Source organism: Oryctolagus cuniculus, chromosome 12 (assembly GCF_051225735.1).
Source record: "Oryctolagus cuniculus isolate XC-2025 breed Fujian yellow rabbit chromosome 12, ASM5122573v1, whole genome shotgun sequence".
Classification (NCBI taxonomy): domain Eukaryota; kingdom Metazoa; phylum Chordata; class Mammalia; order Lagomorpha; family Leporidae; genus Oryctolagus; species Oryctolagus cuniculus.
This window is the reverse complement of record NC_142878.1, coordinates 87,959,087-87,977,761: the sequence shown is the minus strand read 5'-3', so window position 1 is coordinate 87,977,761 and position 18,675 is coordinate 87,959,087. Positions and strand designations below refer to the sequence as shown.

The window sequence follows — 18,675 nt, the reverse complement described above, 5'->3', positions numbered from 1 at the left end:
GCATCCCTTATGGGCACCAGTTTGAGTCCCGGCTGCTCCACTTCCAGTTGGCTCTCTGCTGTGGCCTGGGAAAGCAGTGGGAGATGGCCTAAGTACTTCGGCCCCTGTACCCATGTGGGAGACCTGGAAGAAGGTTCTGGCTCCTGGCTTCGGATCAGCACAGCTCCAGCCTTTGCAGCCAACTGGGGAGTGAACCAGCGGATGGAAGACCTCTCTCGGTGTGCCGGCGCCGCTAGGTGGAGGATTAGCCTATTGAGCCGCGGCGCCAGCCTTCCAGCTTCTTCCTAACGCCTCTCCTCTTTCTGTGTAACTCTTTCAAATAAATAAATCTAAAAAAAAAAAAAAAAGGGCAAAAAAAGCTTCCAGCCAGGTGATTTGCATTCTCACATAAAACAAAGAAAATACCCCAGAAACACAGAGGCAACACTCTTCATGACAACGAAAAATAGTGATTCAGCCCCGATGGTCGGCAGACGAAGTGAACGCCACAAACGCTCCAGAGCACACGAGGCAGGTGCCCACGCGGCCGGCCAGCTCCCGGAAGTGGGAGCAGGGACTTGGGAGTGTGGGGAACAAAAGGTGGCTGCGGTGGTCAGCGCAGAGCTGGCAGTCCAGGAGGAGACCCTGGAGCTCCACAGAGGGTCTCCTTGGTCATCTAGATCAGCACAGGCAGGTTAGGAGACCACCAGAGGGCAGGGGTTACAAGGATTCACCTGGGGCGGTGTTTGGCTCTGTGGTTAAGACAGAGGCTCTCACAGCCCTTATCCCAGCACCTGGATATGGCAACCATATGGTAACCCTGATGACCGGCTCTGGCTCCAGCACCTGACTCCAGCTTCTTCCTTTTTTTTTTTTTTTTTTGACAGGCAGAGTGGACAGTGAGAGAGAGAGACAGAGAGAAAGGTCTTCCTTTGCCGTTGGTTCACCCTCCAATGGCTGCTGCGGCCGGCACACCGTTCACCCTCCAATGGCTGCTGCGGCCGGCACACCGCGCTGATCCAAAGGCAGGAGCCAGGTGCTTCTCCTGGTCTCCCATGGGGTGCAGGGCCCAAGGACTTGGGCCATCCTCCACTGCCTTCCCGGGCCACAGCAGAGAGCTGGTCTGGAAGAGGGGCAACTGGGACAGAATCCGGCGCCCCGACCGAGATTAGAACCCGGTGTGCCAGCGCCGCTAGGTGGAGGATTAGCCTATTGAGCCGCGGCGCCAGCCTTCCAGCTTCTTCCTAACGCTGACACTGGGAAGCAGCTGTGAGGGGTTGAGCCAGAGACCTGGGTTGCACTCTTGGTTTCTGCTGTCTGGTTTCTGGCTTCAGCCCCAGGCACTGTGAGCTTTTGAGGAGTGAATCAGCCCAGATAGCACCCTTCTGGTCTCTCTCGAATAAATACTTTTTTTAAATTTGAGGGGCTGGGGCCAGCTTTGGCCTGCTCAGCCCATGCTGTTGTAGGCATTTGGGGAGTGAATCAAAGAGTGGGAGACCTCTGTCTCTTAAATAAATACATCAATAAAAATGAAAAAGGGCCAGCACTGTGACATAGTGGGTAAAGCTGCCGTATACTGTGCCAGCATCCAGTATGGACACCGGCTCCAGTCCCTGCTGCTCCACTTCTTATCCAGCTCCTCGCTAAGGCCTGGGCAAGCAGCAGAAGATGGCCCAAGTGCTTGGGCCCCTGCACTCACTTGGGACACTCAAAAGAAGTTCCCAGCTCCTGGCTTTGGATCAGCCCAGTTTCAGCCACTGCAGCCATCTGGGGAGTGAACCAGCAGATAGAAGACCTCTCTCTGTCTGTAACTCTGCCTTTCAAATAAATAAATAAATAAATCTTTTACAAATTAAAAAGTAAAATACACAAGAGAATGGGAAGACAGACGTGTGTAGGTTTTATGCAAATACTGAGCCGCTTTAAGTAAGGGACTTGAGGATCTGCCCACCAACCCTAATGTGGTATCTAGAGGGGAGAGGGGTGTCCTGGGACCAGCCCCCCAGGGATGGGAAGGATGAGGGATTCCAGTGTTTGCTCTCCATTCCCATTTCCAGGCAAAGGACTCCTAAAACCTTTGGAATCCCCCAAGTGCTGAGGGTCTTTTTGTATGCTAATTAGCTAGTAGGTGGAGGGCCAGCTTCAGAATAGGGGCTGTCCTCCGGAAGGCCAAGATGGGGAGGGATGTTAGGAAAATGGTGCAGTTTTATCTATGGCGCGATCTACACCCTGACACCATGCTAGGCTCTAGGCCCCCAGCCACTGCTGGAAGCCAGGTGGCCATGCGGCCCAACCACCGGTGTCAAGCTCCACCCCCATCCTAATGGGATTCGCTGCTCCTGCCCTCCCTCCGGCAAAGTTTTAAAAGGATCTGTTCCTAAACACGTGGCTCTCTGCTCTCTCAGCTCCTCTCTTCTCTCGCTCTCTGCTCTCCTCTCCTCTCCCCCTCCCGTCTCTCTTCTCTCCTTGCTAGCTCCTCTCCGTCTCTCTCTTACACTCTCCTCTCTTTTTTTCCCTCTTGGCCCCTTCCCTCCGGTCTGCTGGGTTTTCCCCAATAAACCCTTTCCCTTACTCCAGTGTTTGGTGTGTTTTGTGATGGCCTAATAGAGGGGAGAGGGGCTGAGGGTTAAGTTGATCACCAATGGTTAACAGTTTGATCAAGCTTTCCTTTGTGATGAAGTCTCCATAACAACTCACCAGAACAGGGTTCAGAGAGCTTCCAGACAGCTCAGCCTGGGGAGGTTTCTGTCCTTACATCCCGAGGGACAGATTTGCTTCTTCCAGTAAGTCCTCTTTTTGGCTAAAATTTGCATTTGTTGGTTCTGTTACGTAGCAAGTTAGCAGCAAAACACCACATCACAGAACCCCTATCTCATTGCTTTTTAAATTATTTTTTAAATAAGAGACTTATTTGAAAGAGTGACAGAGAGGGGGAGAGACAGAGAGAGGTTCACTCCCCAAATGGCTGCAATGGTGGGGCAGGGCTGGGCCAGGAGGAACCCGGACTTCCATCTAGGTCTCCCATGTCAGTACAGGGGCCCAAGGACCGGGGCCATCCTCTTTGCTTTCCCGGATGCATTAGCAGAGAGCTGGATCAGAAGAGCAGCTGGGACTCGAACCAGCCTCCCAGATGGGATGCCAGCACGGCAGGCAGCAGTTCAACACACTGTGCCCCTAAAGAATGACTTATTTGAAAAGCAGAGTGACAGAAAAGGAGAGACAGCTCTCACACGAGTTGTTCACTCCAAATACCTGCCACAGTGGAGGGTGGGGGAGGCCAGAGCCAGGGGAGCAGAACTCCATCCAGGTCTTCCACGTGGGTGGTGGGGAAGATGTGGATGTCCCCAGAGGCAGCCGTAGCCTGTGGAGCCACAGCGCCCACCCCTGAATGCTTACTTCTGGTTTTGTAGAATGATCACACGCTGTGCAGGTTAAGAGAAGGAGTTAAGGTCAAGGACACTCCAGCTCTGCTTTCCCATTTTCTTGCTCTGTGATTTTAGGGCACCTTCTAAACCTCTCTGAGCTGCCGCTTCCTTATACAGAAGACACAGGTGAGACCCCCCCCCAGGCCCACAGGACTCAGTGGGCTAACTGGAGCAAGCTCCTGGCAGCCAAGTTTAGTGCCTGAGACAATGAGAAACAGCGGGCGGGTGGTGCTAACTGCCTCTTTCCCCCAGGCTCCCTAAGAGCCTTTTACATGCTAATGCCCACCGGGACCCTCCGAGAGCTCCAACAGGTGGCGGGGGAGGGGCAGGAGCAGCACCTACCCCAATCTCCCCTCTGGGAAGGCGGCCGTTCCCGTAAGCCTTCCTGCTCTAATCTCTCCCCAGCTCCAGCCTCCTGTTTTCAAATTTACTATAAAATCCCACCTAGCAGGTTCAAAGTGACCGTCTCCACTTCCGGCCCAGTCCTGACCCCAGTGCCCTCTGCCTGGGCCCGGCCCCTCCGGCTCTCCTGTCACAAAGCTTGGCAAGGCCAGTGCCTGCCCCCATCTCCACCCCAGATGCCCTGCAGTTGTCCCGACAACCCTCAGTGTAGCTCTCACTCCCCAAGGCTGCTGCTCTCTGTTCACCTGCCCCTGCGCCCAAAGCAGGCGCTGCACACCTGGAGCTCCCCCGCCCCCACCCACCCAGCTGCAGGGTCTGCCAGTACCTTAGGGCAGACGGTGTATCAGAAGGCTGCAAGTGGCCTCTCCTTCCCCGTGGGCGGAGTCCTTTGTGTTCTGAGCTGCGTCACCACTGGGGGGACTGACAAGAGTCTTAGGAAATAGCAGGTGTTCCCTAGATATCTTAGCTGGGGAGAATGGACCCAGTTGGACTCCCTACTAATTTATCTGACAGTCAAAGTTACAAAGAGGGAGAGAGAGATCTTCCATCCACTGGTTTACTCCTGAGATGGTTTCTCTTCCAGCCGTTAACCCACTCACCGGGCCACTTTTTCCTTCCTGGGCCTCGGTGGCTGTCTGTGGAAAATGCTGCGTGGGATGAGCAGCCCCTAAGCTTTGGATTTGAACATTCAGTCGGGAAAGCATTGCTGGGGACTGGGTCTGGTGGTGTGGGGTTAGGTTTGAACTTGAGCCTCCACTCTTGCCCAGGCCATAGGGACAGATGGGAAAGTCTCTGCGGGGGCGGGGAAGGGCTGGGCAGAGTTGGGCACCCAGGGAAGGCTCTGGGAGATGTGAGGTGCAGGGCAAGGGCCAGGGAGGGAGTGCCCAGGACAGGGAGCGAAGCTTGCCTTGTGGGTGCCACCCGGCTGGGTGGGAGGGCTTCTTTCACTTTCAGCCTAGGAGCTTCAGAGTTGTCTGAAGTTTGCTTAACATGTGTGGGAGTTACTCCTGCAACTGGACAAACTAAAATGCACAACTCCTTTGACCCAGCAATTCCACTTCTAGGAATTTCCCCATGGATAGAAACGTGTGAAATGACAGAAGACTGGAAACAATCTAAGTGTCTGTCACATCACGGGGAGCAGGACAGACAAACCAGCACAAAACGGAACAGTATGGGGTGCTCTGGAGAACACAGCAGGTCTCTAAGTGCAGTCCTACTCCACTCCCCACACCTCTGCTTAAGTAAAAGACAGGAGCCTGTGCTGTGGCTTGGTAGGCTAAGCCTCCCCTGTGGCGCCAGCATCCCATAAGGGTGCTGGTTCGTGTCCCAGCTGCTCCTCTTCCAATCTAGCTCCCTGCTAATGGCCTGAGTAAACAGTAGAAGACGGCTCAAGTGCTTGGGAGACCTGGGTGAAGCTTCTGGCTCCTGGCTTTGGATTGGCCCAGCTCCGGCTGTTGTAGCCATTTGGGGAGAGAACCAGCATATAGAAGACCACTCTCTCTCTCTTACTGGGAGACAGGACAAAATTTATTTATTCTAAAAGTCAGTTACAAAGAGAGAGAGAGAGCTCTTTCATCTGCTGGTTCACTCTTTAGATGGCTGCAACCCCAGGGCTGGGCGAGGCCAAAGCCAGGAGTCAGGACTTTCATCTGGGTCTCCCAAGTGGGTGCAGGGGCCCAAGCACCTGGGCCATCTTCTGCTGCTTTTCCCAGGTCATTAGCAGGGAGGTGGGTCAAGAGCCAGCGCCCATATCGGATGCTGATGTCACAGGTGGCGGCTTTACCAGCTATGCCACAACACTGGACCCTGAATTAACTTTAAAAAATGTTTATTTTTATTTATTTGGAAGACAAAAAAAGAGGCAGATCTTCAACTGCTGGTTCACTCTCCAAATGTCTGTTAAGAGTCAGGGCTGGGTCAAACTGAAGCCAGGAACCAGGAATTCCATTGGGGTCTCCCGTATGCGTGGCAGGGGATCAGAACTTGAGCCGTCATCTGCTACTACACAGGTGCATTAACAGGAAGCTGGATCAGAAGCAGAGGTAGGGGCACCAGATTCTGTCCCGGTTGCCCCTCTTCCAGTCCAGCTCTCTGCTGTGGCCCGAGAAGCCAGTGGAAGATGGCCCAGGCGCTTGGATCCTGCACCCACATAGGAGACCAGGAGAAGCACCTGGCTCCTGGCTTCAGATCAGCGCAGCGCGCCAGCCGTAGCAGCCATTTGGGGGGTGAACCAACGGAAGGAAGAACTTTCTGTCTCTCTCTCACTTATACTACTTGTAAAAAAAAAAAAAAAAAAGAAGCAGAGGTAGAGATGGGTCTTCATCCCAGGCATTCTGATAGATATTCAAGTGGCCCAAGTGGCAGACTAACCTACTGTGCCACAATGTTCACCCCAACATTAACCATTTTAAAGTGTACAATTCAGTACATTCACAATCACCCCACCTATCTAGTTCCAAAACATTTTCATCTCCCACCAAAGAAACCCCTGTTCCCTCCAGGAGTTACTTCCCATCAAACCTCTTCCCAACCCCCAGTGGCCACTAATCTGCTTCCAGATTCTGCTGATTTATCTATTTTGACACTGTATTTGAAAGAATCTTACAATACTTGCCTTTATCCACTTAGCATTTTTTTCTAAGAATTATTTATTTTATGTATAAGACAGAGTTAGAGAGATAGGGAAGGAGACCCTCCATTTGCTGGTTCATGCCCTGAATGGCCCCCAATGGCTGGGTCTAGGCCAGGCCAAAGCCAGGAGCCTGGAACTCCATCTGGGTCTCCCACATGAATAGAAGGACCCAAGCACTTGGGCCATCTGCTGCTGCCTTCCCAGGAGTAACAGGGAGCTGGATGGGAAGTAGAGTGGATACGACTGGAATCAGCACTCACACGATGCCAGCATTATAAGTGGTGGCTTAACCCACTGTGCTACAATGTCGGGCCCTGCACACCTACCACGTTTTTGAGGTTCATCTATGTTGATTCTTTTTCAGGTATTTTTATATTGCACTGTCTGGATATACTGTATTATCCATGCATCAGTTGATATAGACATTTGGTTTGTTTCTACTTTTTGGCTGTTGGGAATAGTGCTCTGATGAATATTCGTGTATAGGCTTTTGTTTGAATACCTGTTTTTAGTTCTTTGGGGTATATACACTTGAGTGTCCCAAGCAGTGCCTTAACTGCTGCACTGAATATCTGCTCCTCAAAAAACTTGGCAAAGTATCCTCCTACCGTCCCATTTTCCAGATGAGGAAAGCAGACCAAGCCCTTAGACGCCTGCCGAAAGTCACAGAAACTAAGCGCAGCAAGGTTTGAGTCCAGAACAGAGCTACAAGGTCAATGACCAAGTACTTGATGAACATCAACTATCGCTAATTATTATCTGGTAATAAAACCAGCATAATTAGAGCTGGAAGTGTGGAGGTGTAATAAGCAATTGGGGGTGAGGGGCGAGTTGCTTATCCCAGGTTCAGGCAGAGTCTAAATTAATTTTTGGTAGAGAGTCAAGTGTTGGTGCAGAGAGCTGGATTCAGGTCCTAGGGTCTAGTTGCTAGTGCACAAGATTCCAAGATCTGGTCCCCAGAGACCTTTTTTTTCTTTTTTCTTTTTTTAAAGATGTATTTATTTATTTATTTGAAAGACAGAGTTCCAGAGACACGGAGAGGAAGAGGGAGAGAGAAAGATAAATTTTTCACTCCCCAAATGGCCCAAATAGGGCTGAGCCAGGCCAAAGCGAGGAGCTTGGAACTCCATCCGGGTCTCCCATGTGGGTACAGGGGCCCAAGCACTTAGGCCATCATCCACTACTTTCTCAGGTCATTAGTATAGGGAGCTGGATCAGAAGTGGAGCAGCAGGGACATGAACTGGTGCCCATAAGGGATGCCAGCATCCCAGGCAGCGGCTTAACCTGCTGCGCTCCCAGCCAGCCCCTGCCCCCAGAGATCTGGATGTAGCTATTTTCAGTAGGGCCTCGAAGTCTTTTTAAAAAGGCAATTCTGGGCTGCAGCCAAGAGTGGGGCCTGCTGGCCTAGGTGACCTTGATGTCCGCCCCTTTTAAAAGTTTATTTATATTTATTTGAAAGGCAGAGCAAGAGAGTGAGCGGGAGGCAGATCTTTCATCCACAGGTTCACTCCCCAGATGACTGCCAACAGCTGGGGCTAGGCCAGGCTGAAGCCAGGAGTCTGGAACTCCACCTGGGTCTCCCACGTGGGTGTAGGGACCCAAGCAGTTGCCTTGCACGGTGGGCATTGGCAGGAAGCTGGCTAGAAAGGTGGTGGCAGGACTCAACCCCAGGCCCTGTGATGTGGGATTCAGGAGTCTCAGGCAGCAGTTAACCTGCTGGGCCAGAACACTCACCATTTAATGGCCCCTTTTAACATGGACTTAATGATCTGCCACACCCTAACACCCACCACTAGGGAAGGAGTCCTTTGGGTTAAATACTGTGTCTGAGGAGGGTGTAGTGCAGTGAGTTCAGCCACTGCCTGCGACACAAGCATTCCGTACCTGAATCCTGGCTCAAGTCCCAGCTGCTCTGCTTCCAATCCAGCTCCCTGCTAATGCACCTGGGAAAGCAGCAGATGATGGCCCAAGTGCTCAGGCCCCTGCACCCTTGAGGGAGACCTGGATGGAGTTTCTGGCTCTTGGCTTTGGCTTGGCTAGGTCCTGGCTGTTGCAGCCATTTGGGGAGTGAGCCAGGAGATAAAAATTTCTCTCGCTGGTGCTGTGGCTCACTTGGCTAATCCTCCATCTGTGGCGCCGACACCCCGGGTTCTAGTCCCAGTTGGGGTGCCAGATTCTGTCCTGGTTGCTCCTCTTCCAGGCCAGCTCTCTGCTGTGGCCAGGGAAGGCAGTGGAGGATGGCCCAGATCCTTGGACCCTGCACCCGCATGAGAGACCAGGGGAAGCACCTGACTCCTAGATTCAGATCGGCACAGTGCGCCAGCCTTAGTGGCCATTTGGGGGGGTGAACCAACGGAAGGAAGACCTTTTTCTCTGTCTCTCTCTCACTAACTCTGCCTATCAAAAAACAAAACCAAAACAAAACAAAACAAAAAAAACAAAACAAAACAAAAAGATTTCTCTCTCCCTGACTTTAAAAGTAAAAAGCAAACAAAAAATTTATTCTCCCCTCCCCACTTTAGGAAGCCTCTAGAGAGAATGGCCGTACCCGGCAAGAGGCTCTTGTGAAGGCAAGGGAAGATGGAAGGCAGGGGAGCCACAGGGCCACACGGGTGATGAGGGTGGAGCCAGCTCTCCCTTCATCCTGGTCCTGCAGAGTCCAGCGCCCCACCAGTCCCCGGTCAGGTGCTATCATTGCCACGTTAGTCCCTGGGTCTGGGGGGCTGCCCAGTGGGGCCGAGTCCCAGGCCTGCCAGGTCTGGCCTTGAGGGCCCTCCCCCTGCCCCAGGAGGCCAGGGACTCCGGCAAGCAGCCCAACATGCATTCTTAGTGACCTTTGGTTTCCTGGGAAAGACTCAAAACCAGTAAAAGTTTAGCAAGTACCATTTAATCGCTGCCAGAACTTAAACCTCATTTTTAAAACAACACACAGACTTCCCAGAGGATAAAAGATCACTGGAGGCCCTGTGTGAAAGCCTTTTTTTTTTTTTTAGATTTATTTATTTGAAGGGCAGAGTTAAAGAGAGGCAGAGGCAGAGAGAAAGAGAGAGGTCCTCCATCCACTGGTTCACTGCCCAGGTGGCTGCAATAGCCGGAGTTGTCCCAATCTGAAGCCAGGAGCCAGGAGCTTCTTCTGGGTCTCCCATGTAGATGCAGGGGCCCAAGCACTTGAGCCATCTTCTACTGCTTTCCCAGGCCACAGCAGAGAGCTGGATCAGAAGCAGAGCAGCCGGGACTCCAGCAAGTGTCCATGTGGGATGCTGGTGTCACAGGCAGCGGTGAGCTGAACCTGCTGCACAACACAGGCCCCTCTCTTCCTCGTCTTACAAGGCCACTAATGCCTTCCTAGTGGCCATACCCTAAGACCTCACTACATCCTCCCAAAGGTTCCTCTTCCAAATATCACTAACATTTGTGTTACATTTCCAACACATGCGCTTCCGGGGAACACATTCCAACACAGCACCACCCAGGGAACAGTGTGAAAAGAACTCCCTTTGCTGCAGACCTCAGGTGAGCTGACTCCAGCCTGGGAAGCTCAGTTTTCCATCTGCAAAGCCACAGTGGTTGCACAAAACTGGCAGCGGGGCTGGGCAGGCGCGCTGGCCGCCGGGAGAGGTGTCAGTAGGGAGATCAGAGTCCGGCCAGAAACCTTTGGCTTGTGGAGACACCTCTTTTGGGATTCTGCTTGTTGTTTTTGAATCCTCTGTACCCTCCCCCACCCCCATGTTGGGATGGGGGGGGGGAGCAGTCACCAACACATTAGTATAAAAATACTTCTCTCGTGAGGATTTTTCCATGGAAACTCCAGCCTTTCAATCATTCAGCATTCATTACTGAGCTCCCTCTGCCAGGAGGGCATCGAGGATTCGAAGATGAAAAGCAGACATAGTTCTTGTCCCTCCGTAATGCCAGCCGCGTGGTGGGGGACAGGTGAAATTACACCTGGCTGGGGAGGGGGGCACTGTCTCTCAGAAAAGCCGGGGCTGCAGCAAAGCGAAGTCCCCTCCTGTGCACTGCAGAAACTTTTAGCGTCAGCATCTCATCTAACACTCTGGAAACCTGCACAGTGTCTGTGGCTGTACCAAGTCTTAGATCACACGGCCTGCCCATGGACACATAGGGTGCCATGGTCACCTGGACGCAGACCTCTCTGGGAATCCTGTCTTGAACTTGAACCTGGGATTCAGGTTTACAAGTGGCTCAAAGACAGGCAAGAGGGCCCAGCTCTGTGGCGCCTTTCATCTGCAGTACCAGCATCCCATACGGGTGCTGGTTTGAGTCTCAGCTGCTCCACTTCTGATCCAGCTCCCTGCTAATGTGCCTGGGAAAGCAGCGGAAGGTCTCCCCTCAACCAGTAGCCCAGCCTCTTGCAATCTGTTCAACGCTCCCCTATGTCCCCAAGAATCTCACATTCCAGATCCCTTAGCCTGGAACCCATCCCCCGGCTTCCTAACCTTCCAGCACCTGCTGCCCTTCCCTGGGCTCAAAGGGTGCCCTCTCCAGTCCTCTTGAGCCTGGGGATCTTTGGCTTGCAGTACCACCCACGTGGAAGCTCTCCGATCGTCTGTGGGCCCTGCTGGAGTGCAGCCCTTGCCCCTGCCCCTCCAGTAGAGTGGGAAGAGTGGGCATCACTGGTAGTTGGTATTCAATGGACCTTTGTTGAAACACTGGGCTGTGCCTAGGGCTTCAGGACTGTCTGGCACTGGTGGCCCTATCTCTTTGATTGTAGGCAGGTGCACCATCCTTTGATATTTCTTCTGACAGGAGAGGAGGGAACCAGGTGGCCTCACTGCTTGGGAAATGCTGCCCTGGACCCAGTGTCCTGAGGATGTGCCTGGCGACTGCAGGACACATCCTCCCCACCCCCACCCCAGGGCCCTCTACCCTCAGGAGAGCGGGGACAGTAGGAGGCAGGTAGAAGAGGGGGACCCCGAGCTATGTTTTATTGGCTTAAGTTCCCCTTGGGGGCAGAGGATCTCGGAAGGGGAGCCCAGGCAGTTAATACGCCATCTGCCATCATCTTCCTGTCGTCCTGGGTATAGACTAGAGAGCTGAGGCTCATCAGTGTCAGGGGAACTGCCCCAGCCACTGGTGGATGGCATGGGTGGTGGGAAAAGCAGGATACAGCTCTGTAAGAGGATCCTGATTCTGTGACCAGGCACATGTCTATAAGGTGGGGACATTAGTGTACCATGGAAGGGGTGTGATGAGCAAGCACTTCAATGGTTGATTATTGCCCTGGATCCTAGAGCCAGGGGCTGGGGGTGATGGTGGTGATGGTGGGGGGTACAGCTCATGATCAGAGATGGGGCCATTTCAGCCCAAGGTCCCTGAACTCTTCCCTTCTCTTGCTTCTCTTTTTACCAAAATAGATTTATTTATTTGTAAGTCAGAATTACAGAGAGAGGGAGAAACAGAGATGGGGTGAGAGACAGAGAGAGATCTTTTATCCACTGGTTCACTCCCCAAATGGCCGTAACAGCCAGAGATGGACTGATCTGAAGCCAAGAGCTAAGAGCTTCTTCTAGGTCTCCTACTTCAGTGCAGGGGCCCAAGGGCCTGGATCGTCTTCCACTGCTTTCCCAGGTGCATTAGCAGGGAGCTGGATCAGAAGTAGAGCAGCTGGAACTGGAACTGGTGCCCATATGGGATGCTGGCACTGTAGGTGTCAGCTCTACCAGCTACACCACAGCACCAGCCCCAGAAACAAATCTTTATTTATTTATTTTAAAAGATTTATTTATTTATTTGAAAGTCAGAGTTACACCAAAAGAAGGAAAGGCAGAGAGAGAGAGAGAGAGGTCTTCCATCTGCTGGTTCATTCCCCAATTGGCCGCAACGGCTGGAGCTCAGCTGATCTAGGTCTCCCACATGGTTGCAGGGGCCCAAGGACTTGGATCATCTTCCACTGATTTCCCAGGCCACAGCAGAGAGCTGGAGCGGAAGTGGAGCAGCTGGGACTTGAACCAACGCTCATATGGGATGCTGGGACTGCTAGGCAGCGGCTTTACCCACTACACCACAGCGCCAGCCCCAACAAATCTTTTTTAAAAAAATATTTCCCGGCCGGCGCCGCGGCTCACTAGGCTAATCCTCCGCCTACAGGCGCCGGCACACCGGGTTCTAGTCCCGGTCGGGGCGCCGGATTCTGTCCCAGTTGCCCCTCTTCCAGGCCAGCTCTCTGCTGTGGCCAGGGAGTACAGTGGAGGATGGCCCAAGTACTTGGGCCCTGCACCCCATGGGAGACCAGGAAAAAGCACCTGGCTCCTGGCTCCTGCCATCGGATCAGCGCGGTGTGCAGGCCGCAGCGCGCCGGCCGCGGCGGCCATTGGAGGGTGAACCAACGGCAAAGGAAGATGTTTCTCTCTGTCTCTCTCTCACTGTCCACTCTGCCTGTCAAAAAAAAAAAAAAAAAAAAAAAAAAATTTCCCGGCCGGCGCCACGGCTCACTAGGCTAATCCTCCACCTAGCGGCGCCAGCACACAGGGTTCTAGTCCCGGTTGGGGCACCAGATTCTGTCCCGGTTGCCCCCCTTCCAGGCCAGCTCTCTGCTGTGGCCCGGGAAGGCAGTGGAGGATGGCCCAAGTGCTTGGGCCCTGCACCCCATGGGAGACCAGGAAAAGCACCTGGCTCCTGGCTCCTGCCATCGGATCAGCACAGTGCGCCGGCCGCAGCGCGCCGGCCGCGGCGGCCATTGGAGGGTGAACCAACGGCAAAGGAAGACCTTTCTCTCTGTCTCTCTCTCTCACTGTCCACTCTGCCTGTCAAAAAAATAAAAAATAAATAAATAAATAAATATTTCCCAATGATAATATTAATGTGTGCTCACTGTTGAATACTGGAAGCTACAAAATAACATAGAAAACAATCCTGCTATCTAGAGAGCAGGATTATCAGTATTTCTCTGTAGTCTTTTTTTCTGTGCATACATTTTTAAAAAATTTTTATTTATTTATTTGAAAGGCAGAGTGACAACGAGAAAGGGAGAAACAGAGCAATCACTCATCCACTAGCTCAATCCCCAAATGCCCAGGACTGGGAGCCAGGAATTTTATCCGTCTCCCACGTGGGTGGCAGGGACCCAAGCTCTTGGGCCATCATCAGCTGTTTTCTCGAGGCACATTAGCAGGGAGCTGGCTCAGAAAGGGAGCAGCTGAGAGTTGAAGCAGCACTCAGTATGGGATGCCAGCACTATAAGCAGCAGCTAAACCAACTGCACAGAAAGCCAGACTCAATACGAGGAGCCTTCATGCCTCACAAAGTCTCCTATATGGGTAACCAGCCCCTAAGCACTTTGTAGAAGCATCTGTCTTCTTCCCTGTGTCCCCCACAACCCCTGCGAAGGGAGAATCTCCAACCCCAAAGAAATTTGGAGATCATTATAAACACAAAGCTCCCACCCAGCCACAACTTCAGTTAGTGCAGAGGTCAGGGTATCCAACACAGGCAGACTGCCTTTGCCTCTCTGTGACTCTGCCTTTCAAATAAATAAATCTAAAAAAAATTTTTTTTTATCTGAGGAGACAGCGGGGGTGGTGGGGGGGAGCCTTCCATCCACTGGTTCACTCCCCAAATGGCTGCAATGGAGGGAGCTGGGCCGATCCGAAGCCAAGAGCCAGGAGCTTCCTCTGGGTCTCCCAAGTGTATGCGGGGCCCAAGGACTTGGACCACCTTCCACTGCTTTCCCAGCCCATCAGCAGGGAGCTGGACAAGAAGTGTAACCGGACATGAATCAGTGCTCATATTGGATGCCGGTGCTGCAGGGCCACAACACTGGCCCTCATAATACTTAAAAAAATTATTTATTTTTCTATTTTTTGAGACTCAGACAGGAAGAGTTCCCAGATGCTGGCTCACTGCCCACATGGCTGCAATGGCTGGGGCTGGCCAGGCCAAAGGTGGGAGCCAGGAACTCAATCTACATTTCCCACATGGGTGGCAGGAACCGAAACACTGTGCCATCAATGTTGCTGACCAGGAAGCTGGAGTAGAAGTCAGAACTGGTCATCAAACCCAGGGACTGACACAGGATGTGAACATCTTGACAGCAGTCTTCAATGCCAGGCCAAAGACCCATCCCTTATTATATTTTAAAGAGCATAATCAACAGGGCACATATCCCAAGTTGTGTCTTAACTGCTATGCCCAATGCCAATCCCTGGCTTTATTTTTGATTCTAGAATTAGGCAATACTTTATCCCATAACATACAATATTCTGATGGGCTGAGAAAAAGAAGTTGGTTTTAGAAATGATGAACATCATTTTTAAAGAATCATTGGGGGGGTGGGCATGTAGCCTAATGGTTAAGACACCACTGAGATACCCCCACCCCCCCATATTAGAGTGTCTGGGTTTGATAGCTCCAGCCCCGACTCCAGGTTCCTGCTGATGCAGAGCCCAAGAGGTCGCCGTGACAGCTCAAGTAACTGAGTTCCTGCACTCAGGGACAGACCTAGGCTGAGCTCCCTGATGCCGGCTTCCACTTGGGCCAGCATCTGGGGTGTGAACCAGCAGAGGAGTGCTCTCTCTCACACACACATAAGAAAAACGCAAATCATCATCAGTTTCCTGTCAACTGCTGCCCTGTGTCACCTGTCACCTCTTTGGGTCTCCGCTTTCCAGTCCAGAAAATGTGGCAGAATTAACCACAGGGGCCCACCTGAGTTTAAGAAGCCCGGCAAGGCTGTTCCTCCTGGAAAAGGATCTGAAAGAGAGGGGAATTTGGACTGACTGGGAGGTGGGGGTGGGGTGGGGGAAGACATTCCTTTCATGCAGTATAGCCAAACAGCCAAGGCAAGGAGGAGCAGGAATATTCCTGGGCCCAAGCTGCAGACAGCATGGCTGGATGGGATCTATTCTAGGGAATGGTGATGGTGTGCATGTGATAAAGCCAGATTGGCCTGGGGCCTGTGCAGGATGGGTTCACAGGGTTGGTTCCATCTGGAGGTACCAGAGGCTGGAAGCACCTTGCAAACTCCAGGTCAGCTGAAGTGCCAATCAGGGGCTGGCCGGCCTCACGCTTGGGCTGAACCAAGTGCTGCAGAGGTGGGCGGTGGGCAGCCAGCATGCTCCAGCCTGGTTGCCAGCACAGGGCGGTCCTGGGACGGCGACCGCTGCAGGTGGCGGTGCTGGCTTTTCTAAGTAAACGAATAAGTCCTTAGGAAAAAATGTTGCCCATCCCTAGCCTCCACTTACTCACCTGAGTAAAAGCCCGCAGGACGGGATGGAGACTTACTCTGCAATTTACCGCGGAGACCAAGTCCCGCCCCGGCACTCCCGGCGCGGTGGGGCGAGCCCCACCGAGCAGGTGGACACACTGAGGCCGAGCCACATGTCCGAGGTCTGGGATGCACACTCGGCTCTTCCAAGGCCACAGCCACCGCCCGTCGCTTTCCGCCTAAAGCCCAGGTGCTAAGATCTAACTAGGCGGGTTAAGTCAGGACAGAACGCTGGCGCTGGGCGGGCGTTGACCACACACGGTGACGCCCGCCTGGGAGGCTCCCGGCCGGAGTTCCCGGGCCGCAGCAGGAGTCCGGGAGCGGGGCGCTCAGGGGCCCCAGACTCGGCCAGGCTTCCCACAAGGGGACTGCAGAGGCCCGGGCCAGCCCTCGGCGGTGCGTGTCACAGCGGAAGAAAACCCACCCGGGGCTGGTAGGAGCCAGACGACCCCGCCCGGGCCGCGCGCGGGGCTGCTCTCCCTCCCCCGCAGGAAAGTGTGAGGGGTGCGCAGGCCCCGGAGCAAGGGAGTGAGAAGACCCCAAAGCCGCCAGGAGGCGGGCGGACGGACCTGCTCGCCGAGCTAACAACCACAGGGTCCCGAAGATTCGCCTCCGGGGCCGGAGTCTGCGATCCCAAGTCCCTCCTTCTGGGCCGGGAGCCTGAGGCCAGAGAGGGGAAGTGGTTTCCTCAAGGTCACGCAGCAAAACAAGGCCGAGCGAGGGCCAAAGCCCAGGTGTTGGTCCCCTCCCCCGCAGCAGTCCCAGAACCCCGCCCCCCGCGGCCGGGCGCTGGGAGAGAGGGTGGACCTGGACTGGGCGGCTGGGTGTGTGGGGGCGCAAGGAGGACGCGACACCCCAGCCCTCGAGCAGAACACAAAGGGCGCCGGCGACCCCGGAGCCCCGCCGCGGGCGCTCTGGAGCGCGGATGCACAGGGACCCGGGGGCGCCTGGCTCTGGGCTGCAGGTCCCGCGGGCGGGACAGCGCGCGGCCCCTTTAAGAAAGTTCCCTGGGCGAGTTCACCGAAGTTTAAAAACTTTTGTCGTGGGGAAGGGAGCGAAGGAGAAGAGCGAGGGAGCGAGCCGGCCCGGGCACAGGCCCGCCGGAGCCGGCGCGGCGCGGCCCGGGTCGGGGCGAGCCCGCCGGGGGCGGCGGGGATTGGCTGCGAGCTCCCCCGAGACCTCGCGGAGGGCGGGGGAGGGGGCTGGCCGTGCCCCAGCTGAAGCCGGTTCCGGCCCCCGGCCCCCGCCCCCCGCCCCCCGCCGGCGCCCGCCCCCTCCCCCGGCGCCCGCCCCCCGCCGCTGCCGCCGCCGCAGCCGCCGCCGCCGCCGCCGCCGCTGCGGCCGCCGCGGGCGCACTCGCCGGTAGCAGTGAAAAGGCGGAGGCGGCCGCCGCGCGGGCTCGGCTCGGGTTCCCAGTGCCTTGCCCGCCGCACCCTTCCCGCCTCCCTCACTGGCCAAACTTGATGTGACCCCAGCCCGACGCGGCAGCCGTCGCTCGCACTGCTCGCGCCGCGCCGCGCCCGCTCGCCGCGCCTAGCCCACCTCCCCGCGGGCCGGGCGCAGCTCGCGCTCCGCGTTCCCTTCCCCTCGCCGCCGCCCCCAGCACCATGAGCACCTTGAAGCCGGACGGCGAGCACAGCACGGGCACCGGTTCCGGCACGGGCGCGGGCTCCGGCGCCGCCCTGGAGGAGGAGGTGGGTCTGCGGCTCGGGACCGGCCGGCGAAGCGCGCGCCGAGGTGGGCGCAGGGAGGGTGCTCGTCCGGCCCTCGCGCCCGGCGCCTTCCCGCCGCTGGCCTGGGCCCGGGGAGGAGCAGCCGAGTCCCGCGGCTGGGGGCGTGCGGCCTGGGCTGCCCCGCCGGCGGGCATTGTCTCTCCGCCCTCCCGGGCTCGGGGTGGGCCGGCCGCCGTCCGTGCGTCCAGTGGCGGGCGAGCCGCGCCTGCTGCCCCGGCCCCGAGGCTCATTTTCCGCGTGGCCGGGACCCCCGCCTCAGCTTACCAGGCGCTGAGAGGGATCAGCCCGGCGGCGGCGGCACCCTAGCTCCCTTGCCCTCTCCACCCCGACCCCTCCCCGTGACCTTGGCGGTCTGGGCCGGCAGCCCGGCACCTAGCGCTACAGTCATGGGCGGTGGGTAGGTTTTCCTCACAGCCCCAGAACCTGGGTTTGGCTGAGGTGAGCCGGTAATTAATAATTAGAGTTGGGGAGGAGGTGGCCGGAGACCCTGGGCGCCTCGTTCTCGTGCCAACGGTTTTGCCCTGGTAGCCCAGTCGGGACCCCGGACCTGGCCTTTGGTGGGGGGGAGGCGAAATCCCGCAAGGAGACGCGACACACATCTCTTGTTCACCGGCCGTGTGCTAAAAAGAGGGAGCACGAAGCTGCTTTGTGGAATAGTCCGCGGCTGCGGCTGGATGGGCTGGTGAGCAGGACCTGAGTGGGGTCGGGTGGTGGGTGAACCCCCCAGGCTGGGGGGAGTGGGGGGACGGCGGGCTGAGTCCAGAACCGGTATGGAAAGGAGGCAGGCCTCGGAGCTGCCCGGGAGGCCTCTGTCCGCTGCTGTGTCACTCCAGGGCCCAGGGACCCTTCCTGCCCCGCCCTGGCATGCTCTTGCCCAGGAAACCACAGCCGGTTATCCACCCTGAGCCCCTTCCCCTAGGTCTGGGGGCAGAACCGCAGAGCCCCTGCTTGGGGCTGGCTTTGCCGCCTGGCTGCCAGTCTGCCTCGGAATGGGCGGAATGGCTGCTGGGGCTCAGGGCTGTCAGCGGTTGGCAGGCCCACTGCCTTGCCCCAGTCCACCTAGGGCTTGGCTAGGGCAGGACCCCCTCTGTTTTGGGGGAGAGAGAAGAACAGGAAAGTCTGCACTCTGGAGGGTAGCGAGGGAAGGCTGATGCTGGTCCTCCTGCGGCCCTGGTGTGGAGTTCTTGGTTTGCAAGGCGTTATCCCTGCACCTGATGGTGACAGGCCTCTCAGTTCTATCTGGTTGTTCAGTACCTCCCCTGAGGGTATGGGACAGG

General features: G+C 55.7%; 1 protein-coding gene and 1 long non-coding RNA gene across 17 annotated transcripts in view; one reads left to right on the top strand and one right to left on the bottom strand.

The window, feature by feature from the left end:
* LOC103351083 (uncharacterized) overlaps nucleotides 1-17,418 on the bottom strand; it is a 26,360-nt gene extending 8,942 nt beyond the window's left edge. For 3 of the 9 annotated variants that reach the window (XR_007910404.3, XR_016218258.1, XR_518867.5), the window contains exon 1: nucleotides 16,235-16,331. This is a non-coding gene — a long non-coding RNA (uncharacterized LOC103351083). Of the gene's footprint in view, nucleotides 1-15,106; nucleotides 15,152-15,646; nucleotides 16,112-16,234; nucleotides 16,332-17,280 lie in introns of those variants that run through there. The other 6 variants (XR_001794969.4, XR_016218256.1, XR_016218254.1 and 3 more) reach the window with 5 other exon arrangements.
* The window catches only part of RBPMS2 (RNA binding protein, mRNA processing factor 2), a 27,711-nt gene continuing 25,999 nt past the window's right edge, over nucleotides 16,964-18,675 (top strand). For 4 of the 8 annotated variants that reach the window (XR_016218252.1, XM_089310560.1, XM_089310561.1 and 1 more), the window contains exons 1-2: nucleotides 17,138-17,359; nucleotides 18,027-18,080. Coding sequence is in view for 6 of the 8 variants with exons in the window: in XM_089310560.1 (XP_089166686.1) it covers nucleotides 17,273-17,359; nucleotides 18,027-18,080 (141 nt within the window). In the remaining 2 variants the exon portion in view is untranslated. Of the gene's footprint in view, nucleotides 17,360-18,026; nucleotides 18,081-18,675 lie in introns of all 8 variants that reach the window. The other 4 variants (XR_016218253.1, XM_017347958.4, XM_017347959.4 and 1 more) reach the window with 2 other exon arrangements.